Genomic DNA, 12,934 nt, shown 5'->3' with positions numbered 1-12,934 from the left:
CTGCTAACATTGTTTTCCATCTCTTTTCCCATGCAGGCCCTTGCCATCCAAACCCGTGCCACAACAGAGGAACATGTGAGATCAGTGAGACCTACAGGGGGGACACTTTCATTGGTTATTTCTGCAAGTGTCCACCAGGCTTCAGTGGAGTGCATTGCCAACACAGTAAGTCGGATCCCTGCCTCCTCTTGCCTTAAAAAAACCACAAATGTGCACACTTACATTTTCAGTAAATAAACAAAAAAATAGAGTTCGTAAGGATTTGGAAATCCTATATCCTTTTAACATTTCCATGAAGTAGGATGTGTCTGTTCGATCTGATAAAAAAAAAAAAAAACACAAATGTTGACCTTGAGCAGTGAATAAATGTCAAACAGCTGGCAGGAAGTAAATCACTGTGGAAAGGACGAGTTCAGCAAAATCATAGTGGGTTTGGAAGGGAAAAGAAATGCTGAACTGGCTTTCTTTTGTTGAGCACGCTCTTAACAAAGGTTAGTGTCAAAAGGTTTTTGCTGCCTATGAGATAATATTTTAAGTTAGAACAGACCCATTGTTCTCCAGCCCGGTACAATTTATGCTCTATCCTTAAACGGACTTTCTGAACTCTTAAGCCTCTAACAATATGAAAGTAGGTACAATAATGGCTATTGCAAATGTAAAGTATAAGCCAATGTGTGTGTCACCAGCACCAGACACTTTTAAAACATGTACATTGTGTGAATGCCCTGCAGATTTTTTTCCATGATGTAATCAGAGATGTAATCATTTGTTTTGATGTTGTTGAAGACATCTTACAATAAAGTAAGCAAAGTAGAGGGAAATGGGAAACATCCCTAACAACAAAAGCCTCTATTGATTATTGTTGCAAAGCTTTCTCGAGCCTTTACAACCAGGCTGTTTGATTTAGTAACTCGTCACGTCAACAAAAAGACAAGCCAAGGGGAGCTTTTAAGATGTTTAAAAAAAGTCAGGTTTCTCTTCTGTCTGTTTCACTTTTTTTTACTGTCCTCAGCTGTTTTAAAGTAAATTACACGGCAGTGTCGAAGCTTGCTTATGTCAAAACACAGCACTGCTTGAAAAACATGTTAACCACGGAGTGAAACTTAGTTAATGTGTCAATTTGAAAAACGAACGACAGAGCATTTTGTGATTTGATCACACCAGATGCAACGCCAAACCGGGTCAGGGGTGTCATTTGGGGGGGGGCAACAAACTCTTTCCCCACTTCCTACCCCCTTACCTCCAACGCATTTGCTCGTACCCCATCTTCCAACTCAAACTTAATCGACGTCACCTCGTACAGTAAGTGCTTGGGTGTCAGAGGAAGCAAGGCAACACAATTGTGCACCACTGCTTACTTACCACTCTGGATTTTTTGGTTTTATTTGAACCTCTTCCAGACACTTGTTAAATTAGGGTGACCATATTTTGATTTCCAAAAAAGAGGACATGCTGCCCCCAGCCTCGAGATACTTAATGATACTCAACGTTTACTCAAAGATGCCTTATTGTTTTAAAGTATGCCTCCTCTGTATGGATATACAATTATTATTTATATTATTTTACTGTATATAACACAATAATATCTCTCTATAACCAAAGACACACCAAACCAAGGTTACTCAACAATCAACATGCTTTATTATGCCTAGAATTATCTCTGACAAATCTCAAATTCACAAGAATAACTTAAACATCAATCTGTAACAAAATAATAGCTCTCTTTTCAAGTCTTACTGGACAGAAATAAATAACAAAATAAATGAAATAGTAGAAAATAGAAAATCCAGCTTTAACAAATAATCTCTTTGTATCTTGTCAATGTAAACAATAAAACAGTAACCTCACAAAGACACTAATGTAATTATTTTAAAAGTGCACTATGCAGTTTTGGATTTCACATTTGCATAATTGCCATTAGTGAACATAACATAACATAACATTTGATTACCTAAATCAAACCAAACACATTTTGAGGCACCATGAACCAAATATAAGCCTACTTTAAATGTTTGTTAACACAATTCCAGGCCCTGTCATTGTAAACAACCACAGTGAAACGACAACTTTTCACATATTTCTAGCTTCAAACAGTTTTCTAGGGTCCCAATTTAAAATGAAAAGTTTAAAGTTTCTCTCCCACAGCTACATAGCTTTCTCTCTCTGCATAGCTGCATACTTCAATCTTCTTCATCCTGCTTTTCTTCTTCATCCTCCTTGTCTGCCCATCGATATTTAGCTGTGGAGCTGATCTTTCCCAGCAGGTTTCGGTTGCTCAACAAATAAGCATGAAAGTCTTTGCAAGACATGTCTTTCAAATTGTATTGCACAAATAGAATCCCCTTCAGTGACTCAACAGACAGCTGGTTCCTCTCCTTGGTCCACTGGCTCTGCATCAGTGAGAAAACCCTCTCAACATTTGCATTGTGAGAGGAAAGTGCAAAGACAAACTGTGCAATCTTCAGTAGTTCTGAGTAACATGCAATGCTTTTGGCCTTCTCAAAATATTTGGTCCACCTCTGGTGCACCTGCAGGCCACTGAACTCCTCATCACGGTTGCACCTTTCTGTGAATCTCTTCAGATTGGTGACCTGGTCAAAACACTTGACATCATCAATTACCACCCCCTTCTCTCCTAGGAACTTGATGCAGGCCTCCACATCATTCCACTGAGTGGTGGCTCACTCAGATCCATCCACGTGAATGTGGGGAACTCTTCCATGGGAGTCATCCACTTCTCCAGATACTCCAGACATGTACTGTACAGGCCTTGCACATCAGCAAAGAACTGGTCATATTCCTTACCAAGTCCATCACTACGCTTTTGTGCCAGTAGTCCCTTAACTTTAAGGGACATGAAGTTGTTGCTCTTGCGTTCAAGAAGAATGGTGTGGATGCTGTTCATGATTTTTCTTTACCTCCATAATGGAGTTCTTCTCCTTTTCCATGTCTTGAATGTGGGTGTGGAACGCAGACATGAGTGAGTGCATGTGCCAGAGGTAGATCTCACTGAATTCGTTTTCAAAAAACTTCTTGATCACTATGGGTGGTTTTTGCTGAGACAGAAAGAATGCCTTTAAGGCTGGAAACATCTGTATCATCCTCTCAATGCCTGGGAACAATGACAGCCACCTTGTCTTGCTGTGAGAAAGCATCCTTCTGTATTCAATGTCAACAAAATCACAGTACTCCTTCAGGCTCTCAGTGCGCAGAGTGTAAATGTGGAAGAACTGGTAGATTTTGAACATGATATTCTCAAGGTCAATATCTATTTTGTCTGCCCCATGATGAACACAATTATTCAATATGTGTGCTGGGCAACCCACACCGATCAGAGTGTTCTTCTGCAGCAACCTCTTCAAATTTGCAAACACATTCTTTCCCCCTTCATCACGTCGGATTCCTCCAAAGTTTTAGTTGCAATTGTCGACAGTAAATGCAATGCATTTTTCAGACAAATTGTTTTTTGCCAATGTTTCAATGAGATATTGTGCAATGGTTTCTGCTGTCTCATTTGGTGTGTCTTTAAACTCGATACATTTTGTTTGCATGCCACCCCTCTTCCAGTCAAAGTACTGGATTATGATTGGGAATATTTTCACTGCTCCGTGGTTACTCCCGTCTGTAGAAACACCACAGTACTGGATTTCTTTGAGTGCTTCATGTGCGACATCTATCGAGTGGGGCGCTATAACACCATTGACAATGGCTTCGGTTTTAGTGCGCGCACTACTGAATTTTTTGGCAGTGTCAGAGTCTGGAAATGCTTTTTTTAGCAAGGCACTTGTGCAATCCATAGATCTGTAGCTGTTGTGATGTTTCACAGTGTGAAATGCAAACGCACCCTCCGCTGCATTTACAGCATCCTCTGTTTTGCCTGGTCTAACAAAGAAGTCTGTCAACTTTGCCGACAAACTCTCACCTTGCACAGCTTTCCTATGTTTGTCTGTGTCCATGTGCGCTTTAAGATCGTCTGCACCTTTATTGGACACACACACGTATGTGCAAGCTTTGCACAGGGTGCACTCCGCCTCCCATTTGTTCCGACCGGAACATTTGGAATTTCTTCTGCAATTCATCTGTAAAAGTACATTTGCGCTTTGGCATTGTGAATGTGAGCGGCGGTCCGCTCTGTCCCCTTCCTCTGTTTGTGTGTCAGCGTAGTTGTAGAGCCGCCCACAAAGCTTCAGACTCAGGGATTACGTCACACACGCAACAGAGTACCGTAGTATTCTGTGCAATTCGCCAGTCAATTTAAGTACATGCAAACGGTCCGCGAAACCCGGACATTTTCATGAATTTATAAACTCCCCCCGGACGACCCGGACAGGGCGTGAAAAGAGGACATGTCCGGGCAAAAGAGGACGTTTGGTCACCCTAGTTAAATAGACCCTCCAGAAAAACGCGATTCTGCGATCGCAGAATTTACCGCATAATCAGCAAAATGGCGCAGATTTTTAAAAGGCCGCATATTTATCAAAAGGCCGCATAATCCCCGCATTTTTCCACACAAAGTTGAGAAAAAAAAAAGTTAACTCGTTTTGACGTGACGTCATCAGCTAGCGCATCACAGTGTATAGAGCAGGGGTAGGCAACACGGTGCCCGCGGGCACTTAGTCGCCCGCAGGGGCAACGTGAGTCACCCGCGGGGTATGTTCTAAAAATAGCTTGCCAAGCAACTCCATGTATAAAATACACAAAAAAGGAAATGTAATTAAAAGAATCTACCCTATGCATAAACGAAACCTAAATCATAGCGAACTCTATCTACTTAATATAACTCTATATCTATCTAACACCCCTCCTCCCGCCACCCCCACAATGAATATCGACCAATCACGTTCTTGCTTGATTTGCGGGTCCAGAGTTGCAGCCGGGAAGAAAAGCAATGTGGCACCTCCCTGCTGATTTTCCTTCTGGCAGAATCTACATAACACATCAGCCCCATTGAACAGCCTAGTCGTGCCAGCCTACACAGCACATGAGGGGCAGAGATTTACTCTGTGTGTTGCAACTTGCATATATATTTATTGCACTTTACGCACACACACGCATGGCGTAATTTCCACTGGGTACAGGGGGGGACATGTCCCCCGCTCTTTTCGAAATCCCGTTTGTGTCCCCCCACTTTACAAATATGTGTATTATTATTTTTTAACGCAAGCCGTCATCGCCACGGAGGAGCACACAGCCTCTGTGAGCGAGCGAGACAGAGAGAGCGCGAGGGAGGGAGGGAGGGAGGGAGAGAGAGAGCGAGGGAGCGAAAGAGCTGGGAGAGCACACCTTTATCTATTTAATATAGATAAATTAAGAAATAATTCCAATGTGTACTATAGGACAGTAAAAAAAACAAAAAACTGTTTAAAAAGGGAGTGATTAGTAAAATATGCTTAAATAAAAAGAAAGAATGCTAACTAGGTAACATAAGATAAGAATAAACCAGTTTAAATGATTTGTTATTGGTTGTGATCATATTCTAAAGATGATTGGATTATTGAAAAGTATACAGCTCCCTTTCATATGAGTGTTGAAAGCTGTATCCACAAATTCACCAGAATTTATGGATACACCAGAGTGCACCAGCATTTCACTTCAACATTTTAAAAAACATCTTCCCGGGGGAGCACGCCCCCGGACCCCCCTAGAGGAGCTGAGGCCCGTCCACCCCCAAATAAAGCAGGTTAAAAATAATTAGATTGCAAACATGTTCTTTTAGTAAACACTGAAAACGGGTCCCACAGACCCAAACAGCACACAAAGGTTAAAGGTAAGCATATTAATGTTAAAATGTGCTAAATATATACATTGCAAAAAACAAAAAAAGAGGAGTAAAAGTAGCCCCCGACTTGTTTTATTTTTTTAAAGTAGCCCTCACCCTAAAAAAGGTTGGTGACCCCTGGTATAGAATGAACGTGTGGAGCTCACACGATAGAGAAAACACCAAGATGAAAAAATTTAATCCATCTCATTTACCAACAAACATTTCTACTAAAGACCGGGAAAAAAGTGGGGGGAAACTATTCTGCACCCTGTGCAACTGTGTGTTGGAGCATAAGAGAAAATCGACGTTGACGACCCACTTTGATTCATTCAAACATTCGAAAATGCTTTCTGCTGCTGCGGACAAGACAGCAAAACAACTCACGTTCACCAAGGCATCAACATCCAAAACCCTTTCGAGGGCTACAAGAAACGAAGTGAGTAGCCTACAAGATTGAAGCTGGTCAGATAACGAACGAGTAAATGAAAACAGAATGAGGCGGAGAAGTGTGTGTGTGTGTGGGGGGGGGGTGTGTGTGTGTGTGTGTGTGTGTGTGTGGTGTGTGTGTGTGTGTGTGTGTGTGTGTGTGTGTGTGTGTGTGTGTGTGTGTGTGTGTGTGTGTGTGTGTGTGTGTGTGTGTGTGTGTGTGTGTGTGCGTGAGATTAAAATAGTCCAATTGCTTTTACAATAAATAAACATTGAATGTGTTTAATTGAATAGTAAAGGGGTTTAACGTTAGTGGCATGTTTTGTGTGAGAGAGAATAAATAAGACAGCCCAATATTTAAAAAAATTGTTATTCTTTTTCCCCGCTTATTTAGCATATTTCGCAACTTCCCGCAATTTCACCGCATAAAATCACATAGAACCCCCGCATGTTTAAACGCATAATCAAGGAATTTAGCCCGCGTTTTTCTGGAGGGTCTAGGTAAAGAGAGTGGACAAGAGGTTAATGTCAAAAAAATAAATGTATTTATTTTTTTTTTTTTTAAACCTCAGAAGCAACATTTAAACGCTGGGTTAATATTTAAACTTGGTGTTTGAAACAGCCTGACTCTGAATATATGCATAATCAATATATCCCTATACCCAATATCGCTTCTAATGTAGTGTTTCTATGTGTGATTTAATATGAGAAGCTTAGCAGTCAGTGTAACTGAAAGGTTGCATAAAAACGACAAATATGTCTGAAACAGTGCGCTCAAGCTCTTGACTATTTGACATTGGGACAGCTTTAAGCCTTCCAGCACTTACCTGGTATGTGGCTCGAAGTCTGTGCATCCAGAAGTGTGGGCATTGGGATCTGGCCCAGGTCCACAAATTTGCATGATGACACACACACACACATGCGCACACACATGCGCACACACATGCGCACACACATGCGCACACACACACACACACACACACATACATACATACATACATACATACATATATATATACATACATACATACATACATACATACATACATACATACATACATACATACATACATACATACATACATACATACATACATACATACATACATACATACACACACACGCCACCAAGCCATGGCAACATATCACCCCCACTCTCATCCACCTACACTGGCTGCCGGTCAAGTCCCGGGTTCAGTACAAAACACTCCTCCTCACGTTCAAGTCCCTCCATACCCTCGCCCCCCAGTACTTATCGGACCTCCTCCATCCCTACACCCCTTCTCTGAGTCTGCGGTCCTCAGACACGGGCCTGCTCTCCATCCCCCGCTCTCGCCTCCGAACTGTTGGTGACAGGGCGTTCAGTGTTGCGGCCCCCGCCCTCTGGAATGCACTTCCTGCCGAGATCCGTAATGCTGCCTCCCTTGACATCTTCAAATCATCATTAAAAACACACCTGTTCACCCTGGCCCTCGGGCCCTAGCCCTTTCTTGGTCCCCCGGCTTCCATTATTCTTTGCCCTTTGATTGTCTGTTTGTTTTGTTTGTCCACCATGTACAGCGACCTTGGGTCCCTTGAAAGGCGCTATATAAATATCATTTATTATTATTATTATTATTATTATTATTATTATTAATAATAACTTGCATTAAAAAACTTGTGCATTCTGAATAAATCCCAGGATTTGAAAGCAGCATGTAGCTCTTCATCTGTTAATTCTAAATCTTGCTAAATCCTGCAGTATGATATATAGGCCAAGTCCTGTGGCTGCCCTGCCTGTGTGTGTGCGCTTGGCTGAGTATTGCATTAGCCAGCGCAGCACATTTGTCCTTCATTTCATCACAGGTGTGCTTCTAAGTAATGGATTGAATGTATCATGGTGGGAACTGTGCGGTGAGATGGATCATTATCGGTTTGAAAGAGAAAGAACGATAAACACGACGTAGAGGGGAAGAGAGATGTTAACCAACACTTACAGACACCATTTATACCTGTCTCTTTACTCTGCCACACAGACAAGGATCAACAAGACAACCATTTAGTAGTTAACTGAAAAAGGGAAGGATTATTATTATTTTCAAGACAGTCAGTGTCATTCTTTATTTAACTCCTTTTCCTTACGTCTTTTTAAGAAACGGTACGCTTGTAAAAAGCAAATGAGCGAGTTGCCTATACAGTATGTCATTGTGTTTATCTCCAGCCAGAATTATGAGCAATTGGCCAGCGTTCATGTCATAATTCTGTTATTGTCTTCTATTAAGCCCTTAGGGTGGTGAGAAACTGATTTGATATGGGCTGAATACACGTTAATGTCTGCCAATTCTCCTCACCATCATTACAGTTGAATGAAAGAGAGTAGGAGTGAAAGAGAGGAAGAATTGTGTTAATAATCAAATCTCGCGTCTGGATAATTCCTGCAATTAAATGATAAAGGGAAATAAATAATCGTTCCTTTTAGATTGACAGCTAAGCTGGCTTTGTTATGGCATGGTGTTGGTGCTGAACAGGATGAAACAAGAACAAGAAAGAAATATGACTTGAGAATTCTGGTTTATACAAAACAACTACGAAAAACAAAGGGCCTTTTTAAGCATTGAATCGTATCGTAGGGTTACATTAATATTGTGTGTTTATTCTAATCCACTTTTTAAAATCAGTAGCCCATATCAATGTATTTGTTTCTTCTGTGTGGAGTGTGCCGTACAGAGATAACGTTATAGAGTTGTTGCCTACTGTCGCACTGACTTTTGTTTACTGTTGCTCTTACTATCTCTCCTTGTTCCTTCAGTGCCAAATCCAATTTCACACCTTAGAAAGTTATCCTAAATACATGCACTACATATCCTGCCTGTTAGACTGTTTGTATTAAGCACAACCAGAAATGATGTCGCACATGGAGAGCAAGGAGCAGCTATTTCTGACTTCTTTGATGAGCAGATACTGTACGCACTAAATGTAAACTGCTTTGTTTCTTCTGTTTGATTCTTTTAACTCATCTTGAACATTTCCATTTTCCTGTCACACATCAGATAATCAAAGCGCTTGGCACAGAATCCAATAAAGTGATCGTTTATGAGTTTGAGTTAACTCAGCCACTTTATATGCAGCTATATCCCTTAGGGTATTGTTTCTGTCTTATAAAATAATGTGTAAATGTGAAATTTACAAAGGTGTCTTTTGCTCATTGCAATATTAATGTGCTTCTGCTGAATTGAGTTTTATACCATCAAAATGATTTAAGCTTTTATTTTTTAAATGAAACTCAGTTTTTCAGAGTTTTTAATCAGTTTGACTAAGTCTCAGTCCCAACACCACTTGAATAGGGTTAATATCGAGCTAATGTCCCCGCTTTTATTATTAGAGCCGTTATTATCACAAGGTCATTCGTCTTTAGAATATTGTGGCGGCACGTCCCTTTGGTGACAAGGGGAACAAGTGGCACGTTATTGGGCGAGTAGCCAAACATTGTAATGACCTGTCACTGTGTGAAGATTGGGACTGATTGCCTCAGTCTTCATGAGGTTGCGGATTATTTTAGGGCAAACATTCACAGCCTATGAAGGACAAAATACACTCACATTTTTGGCCTATGGAGGACGAATATCTCTGTAGACTGTTGGGACTTTTATTGGCAGTGTTATTTTTTAATGGAAATATACCACAACGTAAACAGCCTTGTGTAAAAGCCCACTTTGCGGGTTAAACATCCTTGTAATTGAATATGTCGCGGTGAAACTAAATCATTTATTTGAAAGTTAGCAGATGAGAAACCGAAACATCACTCTCTTTCATCTTTGATTTTGGAAGCTTGTTTTTCTGCAGCTTCTGTGCTACTCTCTTTCAAACGTGTTGGTTTTGGTACAGTGACAGTCCCTGTATCAGATTAAAGCTAATTTATTTTTTGTTTAATTGTCTCCTAGGTGACCGGTGTTCACGGTATTTCTCATTCTTCCTTGGACTGCAAGTCCTTAGAGCAGATTCTATCTTGCTCTTTGATCAATAGGTGTCTTTTTCTTTCCTGATACCCACCAGGCCGGATTGATTGATGCTAAATGTAGGATGTGTGAGATCTTTTTTTAAAGCGTGGCTTTGTATGTGATTATTGACAGTTGCTGCTATTATGCTGCATTAGCCCTGCTGCCTCCACCTTTTCTTGCCACGGGATAATCAGCCAGTGTTTATGGCTGTGGCTTCCCAGCACCAGAGAGAAAGACTCCATACAGACTAGCTCTATGCTTACTCTTTGTTACAACAGTAAGGACCACATAGTGACAAGTGCAGTGTGTTTTGCAGTTCAAAAGGAAGTATCCAGTGGAGCCTATATCTATTTTTTTCTCATCTGTAATGTACTGGCCCTCTGACTCCCATTTTTTGTATTTGTATGGAGAGCGAGCAGCAGAAAAAGACTTATTTTCAGCTGGCATCTGTTTGTTCTGCTAAATCTACAGTGTAAGGGCAAGATGAGAGCATAGACAACAGAACTACAGCCCGAGGCAACATGAATGAGTATCAAAAGGAGAGTTGTTATGTACATCTTAACCGTTAAGCATTTGACTACAACAAGAGACTTTATTTGTCGGGGTACATGCGGAGGCGGAGGTCCGACCGTGTTTCCCAGCGCCCATCCCGCCCCCGTGAACACTCACCACTTTAGCAGCACACCTCTGAGTGGTTACCTGTACTTCTTTAAGCAAAAAATGACTTGCCCTTCTCACCTGCCACTGCCTCACAGGAGGTGACTTGGCAGCGGTAGATTTCTAGTTTGTTGTCATGGCACAGGGAGAGAGAGAGACCTTGTTAGCTGGCATATCTTCCTCTGCTCCGATGGAGGCCACAGAGCGAGGACAGCGGCGGGGGGGGAGGGGGTGGAGAGAGAGAGAGTGGTGGGCCGGTGGTTTTCTGCTCCCTCTCACCATGATTGAGGCAGTTGTTATCTCCTTCTTACTGTGAGGCTCCACGGTAAAAGTCACCACATGAAAGATCACGATAAAGCATGGAAATGTCCTTCTCCTTTTGTAGCTGTTAATGGAATATCACCAGGCTTTAAACATCCCAAATTATTTCAGTTACATATAGAAATCTTCTTGTCGGAAGTACAAAATAGGATGTTTTGAAAAGCTGATGTATTGAACACAACGTTAAGATAATATAATGATATGTACATGTATTGAGATCGGTTCTTCAGTTGCTCTCTGACAAAAGGTGTATCTTCATTGTGTTTGTAGAAAGCACAACGGTTCTGAAGCAACACATTGACCCATATTTCAAGCATATTGCAAATCGCAACTCCATAAGATCATCTCAGAGGTTAAGCTTTAGAAAGTGCTGTATCTATTTTGTTTAAAGCTCTGGGGGAAAGCCTTACATTAATCCACTTAGTGTCTTAGATCCTACAGTATGAGAAGTATAGCTGAAATGTGTTTGAGGCCATATTTTCTACTTAGATTATTTTTTAAATGAGGTTTTCGGGGCAGGTTTAGCTAACGGGATTAACATTGATTTAAGTGTAACTATAAGACGGTGAAAGAAAGTTTGTTAAAGGAAAACTTTTCCGTGGTGAACGGGTGGAAGGAGTATTTTGTCCAAAGAAAGCTAACCTATTTTCTAAATAAACAACATTGGTTTAGTCACAGTGCCTGAGGTCTGTTCTGCTAGGTATAAATCTGCATACTTTTAAAAGCCTCTGGGTTACAAGTGTTTTACTGGAATTATGCTAATCTGCACACAACTTGTATTTATATATGCAGAAATTAGCATGAATAACTTAACACAGGTTTGATTTCTCAGAATAGTTTACACCTATTCTAAAATGTAGGACTTCTCTTATGTCCCTTTTCTATTCTTCTTCTTAGGGTGACTTGCATACATTATTTCAAACTAACGCCCTGTGTTAGCAGCATACAGCATGAATCCATCAGGTTATCCACTCAAGATTCTCTCCTTTATATTTCTATGAGTAAAGAATCATTCCTGCAAGAGTTTTTCATGGTTAGCAACACAGATCCAAAAATATACCTTATTACCTGAAGTGCCCTCAGAGCTATTGTGAACTGAAGGCTCTCCCCACTGCACTATTACTGTGATGTAGAGCTGTGTGGAGGAGAAGGCCTTCTCCTGACTCTCTGCCTTACATTCACAATCCCACAGCCCACCCACTGCTCTCGCTCTGTGGCCGGAAAGCTGCCTTTATAGGAACAGACGAGTGTAGAATATCCCGAGGGAAGGGGCCATAGTCGACCAAACATCCAAAGAATTGACCACAATCCCACAACCAAAGCGTTAGACGCCAACGATTAACAACCCATGGAGACCCTGTTTATATGCTCTGTGTGCAGATCAACATTCGAATGCTTGTGGACCAGCGGTACTGTTGTTTTAGCTCGCAGCACATTTTCTCCTCTTTCTTCAAAGCGCCCCACATTTATGTCACTGGAAACACGTATTTATATGGCGGGTTAATCATAACCTGGTCAGTCAATCTTGCCTTAAAGGGTATTTATTGTATTTGTCCATCATTAAGTTACTTGCAAGATGGTTGATTATTTTCATCGTTGGGCTATAAAAGCATACCAGGGATGTTTTAATTCCCTTATTGCTGTTTTTTTATTGATTCTACATTGAAAACTGCAAAGAAAGTATGGCTGCTTCTTTGCTAATTAACTTTTAGAACTAGTATAAGTATATTTGCTTCAGTGTCGATTTAATGCTGTGCCGCTTTCATTGTAGACACAGGATATACTTTTATTA

At 41.0% G+C, this 12,934-nt stretch overlaps 1 protein-coding gene across 2 annotated transcripts in view; it reads left to right on the top strand.

The window, feature by feature from the left end:
* edil3a (EGF-like repeats and discoidin I-like domains 3a) overlaps positions 1 to 12,934 on the top strand; it is a 114,777-nt gene that overhangs the window by 39,174 nt on the left and 62,669 nt on the right. For both annotated transcript variants that reach the window (XM_079686389.1, XM_079686388.1), the window contains exon 3: positions 37 to 165. In XM_079686389.1, the coding sequence (XP_079542515.1) occupies positions 37 to 165 (129 nt within the window). The remainder of the gene's footprint in view (positions 1 to 36; positions 166 to 12,934) is intronic.

Source organism: Notothenia rossii, assembly GCF_949606895.1.
Source record: "Notothenia rossii genome assembly, chromosome: 6".
Classification (NCBI taxonomy): domain Eukaryota; kingdom Metazoa; phylum Chordata; class Actinopteri; order Perciformes; family Nototheniidae; genus Notothenia; species Notothenia rossii.
This window is presented reverse-complemented; position numbering and strand designations above follow the sequence as displayed.